The sequence below is a fragment of the Physeter macrocephalus genome, chromosome 11 (genome assembly GCF_002837175.3).
Source record: "Physeter macrocephalus isolate SW-GA chromosome 11, ASM283717v5, whole genome shotgun sequence".
Taxonomy (NCBI): domain Eukaryota; kingdom Metazoa; phylum Chordata; class Mammalia; order Artiodactyla; family Physeteridae; genus Physeter; species Physeter macrocephalus.
The window spans coordinates 66,573,050-66,582,884 of NC_041224.1; the positions used below are offsets into that span (position 1 = coordinate 66,573,050).

Genomic DNA, 9,835 nt, shown 5'->3' on the forward strand with positions numbered 1-9,835 from the left:
CAATATTGCTTCTGCTTTACGTTTGGTTTTTTGGCCGCAAGGCATATGGGATCTTAGCTCCCTGACCAGGGAACGAACCCGCACCCCCTGCATTGGAAGGCAAAGTCCTAACCACTGGACAGCCAGGGAAGTCCCTGAGCTTCCTTAATTTTCAACAAACAATCTCAAAACTTGGAGAAAAAGCTTTTGCAACAGCCAATGAAAACATGGTAAGATAAATGACAGCAGCAATAAGAGAAATGATTCATGCTCTATTGCCAACAATAGTTATCAAGTGGTTATAAACCAGTTACAGAATTCAAGTAGAAGGAAAATCCCACAAGGCTGAATTCCTAAGAGGCAACTCTTCTCTCTTACTGACCGTGGATAATCTTAAATGGACCAGTACCCCTCCTCAGAAAGTAATGTAATACTATAAATGCTATAGGGAGAAACTGCCCAAATGAAAGGACCAGAGATCAAATTGACAGCCTACATTTTGAGCCTACATTTTTGTTTTTCTCCTAAAAACACTTGCATATCAGGGAAATATCAAAAAATGTATCCATTAGTACACAGTTCCTCCATTGGGACCAAAGACCTTCAGAAATTTCACAGCATACGCTGTTGGCAACAAGCACCAAGAGGTGCCTCTTTATGGATGAGAGAAACTATCATCTAAGTGAGAGTGAGGCTCCTAACACAAGGAAGAGCCTCTGTTAAGGAAGTGAGGTGTGGAAGGAGGGGTACCAATGCGTGCCACAGCATCTTGGAAAGTGATCGCTGGCCCAAACCTTTCCTACTTACATGGAACAGTGGAAAGTGCCGACAGGGTTCTCACGACGGATGTCTTCATACTCCTCATATATCCCCCGCTTTTGCCTGGTGCTAACATAGTCCATCAACTCTTGGATGGTCATGGCATGGGGACCTGGGACATGCACTGAGTCCCAGTCTAAGGTCGGAGGGAGAGAGAACAGGATGATCTCATCGAAGGGATCTGGGTGGCCATTCATCTGGGATAGAAACTGGAAATTCCAAGTGGCGAGGTCAATTTTGACGTACCCACCCAGGTTTTCTGGAAGGCACTCCCTGGGCAGGTGCTGGGTGACTTCAGATGTCTTTAATATCTGAATCTGGAAGGCCAGAAAGAACCACGTGAGTATGTGGGGAGGGAGGGGAACAAACAGATAAAGAACAAAAGTGCTTTGGAGAATGATATGAGATTTGCTTGAAATACCTGGTAAACTTAAAAAAGGAGTAGACTGAATTTCATCTGCTTGGGAATGACGTCCTACGAATTTCCCAGAAAAGGTTTGACTTCCCATAATGTATAGCAAATTCATTCCTGGAATTAGGGGCCCTGTTACAAACCTTATATAAACGTAGGTATAGTGAACCAAGGCTTTATACTATTTACAAGGCTTTCCAGTACCATCTCACGTGGGTATTCGCCTTTTTGACTACTAAGAATGCATGGGAAGTGGTTATTTTTGTCAACCCCATACTAAGGCAACCAATTCTAAGCCTGTTGGCTTGTGTTTTACTCACAGCTTGGTATGGACATTCTCAAAGATAGGTTTCTGTGAAAGCAAGACAAGACCAGCCACCCAGAGGCTGGGTAGCCCAGGAAAAATGCTAGAGAAGTAATTGTAATACTTAATTCCTCTCTCTGCTTGGACACAGCCATACTGGACCAAATTTGCCTAGTTGGTTCTTTTTGGAATCTGTGTGGAATAGGAATGTTTGCCTTGCTTGCTGTTGCCTCTTCCTGGAATGCTGCTTCCTGGAATGCCCTCTTCCTCTCAACCTCTTCTGTGAAGCCCTCCCTGACAGTCTGAGATAACATTCTCCTCTGTTTCTCAGAGCCACAGTTCTCTGAACATGTCTGTGTCCCCTTTCAGGACCATAAGCTCCTCAGGAATAAGGGCTATCTCACACAACTTTTAATTCCCAGGGCCCAGAGCCTGGACTGTAAAGATGCTCAATATATTTTGAGTTCATACATGCATGTATATACTTGTATATAATTCAAGTGTTAAGAACTTGCCTAAGGAGTCCTCTCAAAGAGTTATCTTAGGAAAGACATCTCCTACTCTAGGGTCACTAGGTCACTAAGTAGCTTCCGCAGAACCAAACATCTTTAGTTTCCCCTCTCCAACCCAAGTCGCCTCAGCTACAAAGATCTGTACTGTTATTATTCATATAATCTCATACTAAAAAAAAAACACCCTCTGATAATATTTTACAACATTATTATCTTATTCTATTCTAACAATGTTTCATATACCCTTTCTTTCAAGGGTGAGAAATGAATGAGTAAATGACTGAAACCATAAACTTTCCATCCTGGAATACTCAGGGGATGATAATAGAATCAAGATAATTTTAGACGACGCTTTTGAAGTTGGGAAGCAACAAGCTGTTTTAAGAGAAAATGCCAGGAATAAAAGTAAAAGAGAGATTGAGAGTCTCCTCCACCACCGTGGTGGTCAAGGGGACTGAATATTTCCAGTTGAACAAATTCAAACACCAGTTCAACTGATGTAATTATATTAGAAGTTGTTAAATATTAAAAGCCTGTAGAGCCACAGGAGTAAATTTTGGAAGTAGTAGCTATCTCTAAGTCACTCATGGGACACATTCCTTCGATACTATCTGCATGCAAGGTGCTACATACAGGGGAAGTGCCCAAACTATGTCCAGGTCCTAACTTCAAGGAACTTGTACAGTCAGAAAGGCAGCCTATACTGGGCGGAGTAAAGAATAAAGCAGAGAATATAAGTGACCACACTAACAGAAGCAGAAAGAGAAAGAAGCCAGGAAGGTTTTCTGAAGGTAGAAAATTAATTGGCAGGTTTCAGCAGTAGAGATGGAAATGTATCTATCCCACCTCCAAATACAATTAAGTTAGCTTCCTTTACCCTCTCCCGGACTTTGTCCTTCAGAAGGAGGCTGATGATGGAATAGGGCACTCGGAACCATATGGGTGCTCCCACAATCAGCACTTTCTTCAAACGAGCTGGAAAAGCTCCCTGTGGAGAACAATACAAGGATTTTAAAATACCAATTAGGCCACTGCAACAGTGCCTAATGGGACCTTTGACTGTTCAAGTACAAAATTTAGGTTTTTTGCTCTTCTCACCATTCTTACCCAGCAGGGGGAGTCTATAGCTTAATTCAGGTTTCACTTAGTAACTAGAGAAAAAGCGGTTAAAAAGAAAGAAATGGAAGCAACCTAAATGCCCATCAACAGAGGACTGGATAAAGAAGATGTGGTACATATATATATATATATAATGGAATATTACTCAACCATAAAAAAAACAAAATAATGCCATTTGCAGCAAGCAACATGGATGAAGCTAGAGATTGTCATACTGAGTGAAGTAAGTCAGACACAAAAAGACAAATACCATATATCGCTTGTATGTGGAATCTACAAAAAGTGTACAAATGATCTTATTTACAAAACAGAAGTAGAGTCACGGATGTAGAAAACAAACTTATGGTTACCAGGGGATGAAGCGGGGAGAGGGATAAATTGGGAGACTGGGATTGATATATACACACTACTAGATAGAAAATAGATAATAAGAACCTGCTGTACAGCACAGGGAACTCTATACTCTGTAATGGCCTATATGGGAAAAGAATCAAAAAAAAAAAAGAGTGGACATATGTAGATGTATCAATATAACTGATTTGTACACCTGAAACTAACACAACATTGTAAATCAACTAAATTCCAATAAAGATTTTTAAAAAAGAAAGAAAGAAATTAAAAGCTGATTTACCTTTAAAAGTAATCATGTTATGGAGAAACAGAGAGGAACAAAAGTTTGGCCTGGGACACCTCAGAATTATAGGTGAGTGTGCTGGAATCTGCACATTTAAATGCATGGGCTTTGAGTTATTTGATCTGGACCCATTCAATGACAGAGAAAGACTTCAGGACTTTTGGTTACATTAGTAAGAGATACCCTAAAGATTCTCAAGTCTTCCTGCAGATCTGAAAGAGGAATCTCAAAGGAAACTTTGATAACAGATGGATATCTCCTTACCATTTTTTCCCGTGATTATATTTCCCTGATCACGTAAGTTCTCTATGATTTTTATTGTCAGCACAATGCTGCATTTTCAAAGAAACTCTTATTTGTGAAACAAATAAATAAAATAAAAAATAAAAGTAACAATGTTATGTTGTCAATATAAGCTTTATGGATCAAAACTACTCTGATTTTTCTTGTCAGCATACACGTGTGCATCCTTAAGTTCTGATTATTAAAACTTTAAGGAACAATTAGATCACGAATAAAATGAACATGAAACATTTCTCATAATCTTTCCTTTATTCTGATAGCTGTGTGTTTATAATCATTGATTTTTCCACTCATCTCTTCATCTATTTATGTATTCATTCATTCAATCAATCAATATGATCTAGTGGGCAATCAATCAATATGATCTAGTGGGCACAAGGGCAAATGAGGTCTAAAAGAAAAGAGACACCCTGATCTGCACAAGGCATAAGAATGAAAAATTATTCCTTCTTAATCCATAGCTCTTGGTTTCATTTAGTTTCTCAATATTCCAGCACTTCTCATAGGCAGGGATACTGAATAATACTGGTATTCTAACTGGGAAGAAATTATTCCCAGTTAGATTATACTTGTATTTTTAAAAATATTTTTATTTATTTATTTTTGGCTGCGCTGTGTCTTGGTTGTGGCACGCAGCCTTCTCTAGTTGTGGTGTGCAGGCTCCAGAGTGCACAGGCTCAGTAGTTGTGGCACGCAGGCTCTCTAGTTGTGGCACACGGGCTCTCTAGTTGTGGCGTGCAGGCTTAGTTGCCCTGTGGCACATGAGATCTTAGCTCTCTGACCAGGGATCGAACACACGTCCCCTGCAGCGGAAGTCAGATCCTTAACCACTGGACCACCAGGGGAGTCCCCACTATAATAGAATTTTTTTTTTTGGCTGTGTTGGGTCTTTGTTGCTGCGTGGGGGCTTTCTCTAGCTGCAGTGAGCGGGGGCTACTCTTCGTTGTGGTGCACAGGCTTATCATTGCAGTGGCTTCTCTTGTTGTGAAGCACAGACTCTAGGCACACAGGCTTCAGTAGTTGAGGCACACGGGCTCAGTAGTTGTGGCTTGCATGCTCCAGAGCGCAGGCCCAGCAGCCACGGCACACAGGCCCAGTTGCTCTGCGGCATGTGGGATCTTCCCGGACCAGGGCTCAAACCCGTGTCTCCTGCATTGGCAGGTGGATTTTTAACCACTGCACCTCCAGGGAAGTCCCTATAATAGTATTTTAAAGTATTATAATAGCATTTTAAAGTACAAAAGATAAATACAATTATAACAGCATTTCAAAGTATAAAAGATAAATATGAAAAAATTAGCCACCCTATAAATAATAATCAGCATAAAAGTATAATGGTAAAAAGCCTCTGGTTTATAATAGCACTTGTGCACACAAGCACCATCTCTTTCCCTGTCTCTCTCCCCCTGTAAGTCACTGGTCATACAAAAAAGATGATTTATCCTTGGTGTCTGCTACGTTTATACATACATATATAGGTAGACTTTTTTTAGCCTAAGAATATACGTCATAAGAAACATGCAAGACACATAATTTTAAAATCTTATTGAAAGACATAACAAAAGACTTTAAAAAAATCCATAAAAAAAACCCAGCATTCCTGGACAGGAGAAGATGATGCTGTAAAGATGTCAATTCTCCAATTAATTCATTATATCCAAATTAAATCCCAAAGTGTTTTATCTTCCAGAACTTGACTGAATGACTCTAACATTCATCTAATCAAAAGATGATGATTTTTAAAAATATTTTCTCATCAGATTTATCATTTTGAATAAGTGGTTATCTCTGGGGAATGGCACTGGGGTGTGTGAGGGAGTGGTCAGAGACTTTTCCTTGAATTACTTTTTAATTGCTTTTATAATTTATAAAAACTAGTTATAAAGTTTGTTTTTAGTATGCATGTTATATATCAGTAAAAATTTAAATAAAAGCACACGAAAGTACATGTAAAAGAATAAAAGTGCAAAAAGGTCAAAACAACTTTTAGAAATAAAACAATACAGGGAAGCTTGCTGTATAAGATAATAAACTTTATTATAAGGCGACAATAAATTAAAAAGTGAATATGTTGGTCTAGATGCCTAGATCAACAGAACAGGGAGTCCAGAAATACACATACTTACCATATGGAAATTAAGTATAAGATAAAGGTGTTATCCCAAATGAGTAGGGAAATAAATGTATTAGTTAACAAATGTTGCCAGGACAGCTATTTGAAAACAAATTATTCTGTCCATAATATTATGTACCATATATAATATATTATTAAATATACTACATGTAATATAGTATATTAAAACGATAATGAAAAATTAAGAAAACATAGTAGTATGACAAAAGACACCATAAAGTTGAACAAATTATAAACTGCAAAAATGCTGGTAACACATACTTAACAATACTCTTAATGTACTTAATAATAAGTCTTGTAAATCGATGAGACAAACACTTCAATAGAAAAATGGGTAAGGACTTCCCTGGTGGCACAGTGGTTAAGAATCCACCTGCCAATGTAGGGGACATGGGTTTGAGCCCTGCTCTGGGAAGATCCCACATGCTGAGGAGCAACTAAGCCTGTGCGCCACAACTACTGAGCCTGCACTTTAGAGCCCGTGTGCCAGAACTACTGAAGCCCGCGCGCCTACAGCCCACATTCCGCAACAAGAGAAGCCACCGCAATGAGCAGCCTGTACACCACCACAAAGAGTAGCCCCCACTCGACAGCAACTAGAGAAAGCCCATGCACAGCAACAAAGACCCAACGCAGCCAAAAATAAATAAATTTATTTAAAAAGAAAAGAAAAAAATGGGTAGAATATATGAGAAGAAAAAAATTTTTTAAGCAATACTTATTGATGTTAAACATGAAAATAAGCTAAAGTTAATCACTAATAAGAAAACACCAAATAAAGACATGAGCTGATTAAAATCCAAATAATCAGTGATGATAAGACTCTAGTGAACAGGATGTTGATGGGAGTATAAATTTGAACTAAATTTTTAGTGGACAATTTGGCAATATTTATCAAAACTTTAAATATGCCTACATTTTGACCCTAAAAATCTGCTTATAGCAATTTATCCTGAAGAAATAATGGGTCAAATATACAAAAATGTATGTAAAATGATGTTCATTGAAGCCTTTTTATAACAACGCAAAAAAAATGGCAGGGGACACGGGTTCAATCCCAGGTCCAGGAAGATCCCATATGCCGCAGAGCAACTAAGCCCATACGCCATAACTACTGAGCCTGTGCTCTAGAGCCCACATGCCACAACTACCAAAGCCCACAAGACTCGAGCCTGTGCTCCAAAACAAGAGAAGCCACTATGGGAGATTGGAATTGACATATATATACTAATATGTATAAAATAGATAACTAATAAGAACCTGCTGTATAAAAAAATAAATTAAATAAAATTCAAAAAAAAAAAAGAGAGAAGCCACCACAATGAGAAGCCTGCGCTCTGCAAGGAAGAGCAGCCCCCCGTTCACTGCAACTAGAGAAAGCCCACGTGCAGCAACGAAGACCCAACGCAGCCAAAAATAAAATTAAATTTAAAAAAAAAAGAAAGAAATTTAGTAAGATGGGGAAAATCTACTCAGAGCAACTTAAGAAGTCAAAGATTATTTACACTTTTATTCCAGTGTCACATTTTGATCCAAATCCTCACCACAGTAACTACTGGAAATTACTTCATACTAAATAGAAATCTGGGGGACTTTCCTAGTGGTCCAGCAGTTAAGATTCCATGCTTCCACTGCAGGGGGCGCAGGTTCTATTCCTGGTCTGGGAACTATGATCCCACAGGGTGGCCAAAAAGTTTAAAATTAAAAACAAATTTTCAATTTAATAAATAAATAAATTAATTAATTAAAAAAAGAAATCTGAAGTGTGAGACTGTGCATTAAACTTCTACTTACAACTTTCATAAGAATGAGGATGGTAGGGGACTATATTTAAAATTTTACCTGTTCCCAATGACACAGCAATAAGTCACTAAGGAAAACATGATATGGATTTTAAGGCAACCAAACTTTTATTTCACTCTCTTTGAATTTATATAGCAAAACAACAACAAAATACCTATAGTAGTTTCATTATTTTGAAACAGATAAAGGAGGACACATAAACAGCAAAAGAACATCTGAAAAAAAAGGTACTACAATGTTATTATTTAAAGGAGTTAAAACAACAAAAAAAAGGATGTAATTATTTTAGATTTTCTAAATTCAAAAAAGAGCAAAGGGAGGTGGGGTTCCCGGACTCCGTCTGGAGGAAGCGAGACTGCACCCGCTCAGGCAGTCAGAGGGAAGGGGACGGGACCAGCAGGCGGGCGGGCGGACTCACCCTCTCAGTGACTGCACCAATCGGGTGTGCCCTACCTGGCCGCAGGTGCCCCTGGATGAGGCCATCCCGTGCGCCCTGACCAGGTCTTGGTGCTCCGGCCGGGTGTCAGGCCTGTGCCTCTGAGGTAGGAGAGCCAAGTTCAGGACACTGGTCCACCAGAGACCTCCTGGCTCCACGTAATATCAAATGGCGAAAGCTCTCCCAGAGATCTCCATCTCAACGCTACGACCCAGCTCCACTCAACGACCAGCAAGCTACAGTGCTGGACACCCTATGCCAAACAACTAACAATACAGGAACACAACCCCACCCATTAGCAGAGAGGCTTCCTAAAATCATAATAAGGTCATAGACACCCCAAAACACACCACCGGAGGACAAAGTCCCGCCAACCAGAAAGACAAGATCCAGCCTCACCCACCAGAACACAGGCACCAGTCCCCTCCACCAGGAAGCCTACACAACCCACTGAGCCAACCTTAGCCACTGGGGGCAGACACCAAAAACAACTGAAACTACGAACCTACAGCCTGCGAAAAGGAGATCCCCAACACAGTAAGTTAAGCAGAATGAGAAGACAGAGAAACACACAGCAGATGAAGGAGCAAGTTAAAAACCCACCAGACCAAACAAATGAAGAGGAAATAGGCAGTCTACGTGAAAAAGAATTCACAGTAATGATAGTAAAGATGATCCAAAATCCTGGAAATAGAATGGAGAAAATACAAGAAATGTTTAACAAGGACCTATAAGAACTAAAGAGCAAACAATGATGAACAACACAATAAATGAAACTGAAAATTCTCTAGAAGGAATCAATAGCAGAATAACAGAAGCAGAAAAATGGATAAGTGACCTGGAAGATAAAATAGTGGAAATAACTACTGCAGAGCAGAATGAAGAAAAAAGAATGAAAAGAATTGAGGATAGTCTCAGAGACCTCTGGGACAACATTAAACACAACAACGTTTGAATCATAGGGATCCCAGAAGAAGAGCAGAAAAAGAAAGGGACTGAGAAAATATTTGAACAGATTATAGTTGAAAACTTCCCTAATATGGGAAAGGAAATAGTCAATCAAGCTCAGGAAGCACAGAGAGTCCCATACAGGATAAATCCAAGGAGGAACACGCCAAGACACATATTAATCAAACTATCAAAAATTAAACACAAAGAAAACATATTAAAAGCAGCAAGGGAAAAACAACAAATAACACACAAGGGAATCCCCATTAGGTTAACAGCTGATCTTTCAGCAGGAACTCTGCAAGCCAGAAGAGAGTGGCAGGACATATTTAAAGTGATGAAGAGAAAAACCTACAACCAAGATTACTCTACTCAGCAAGGATCTCATTCAGATTTGAGGGAGAAATTAAAACCTTTACAGACAAGCAAAAG

The 9,835-nt window shown here is 39.3% G+C and overlaps 1 protein-coding gene across 2 annotated transcripts in view; it reads right to left on the reverse strand.

Moving 5' to 3' along the window:
• The window catches only part of PTPN9 (protein tyrosine phosphatase non-receptor type 9), an 81,878-nt gene that overhangs the window by 17,767 nt on the left and 54,276 nt on the right, over positions 1 to 9,835 (reverse strand). Inside the window, exons 6-7 of one of the 2 annotated variants that reach the window (XM_024128943.3) lie at positions 2,904 to 3,014; positions 787 to 1,115 (exon numbers count right to left, since the gene is read on the reverse strand). In XM_024128943.3, coding sequence (XP_023984711.1) covers positions 787 to 1,115; positions 2,904 to 3,014 — 440 coding nt within the window. The remainder of the gene's footprint in view (positions 1 to 786; positions 1,116 to 2,903; positions 3,015 to 9,835) is intronic. The other variant, XM_024128944.2, reaches the window with a different exon arrangement.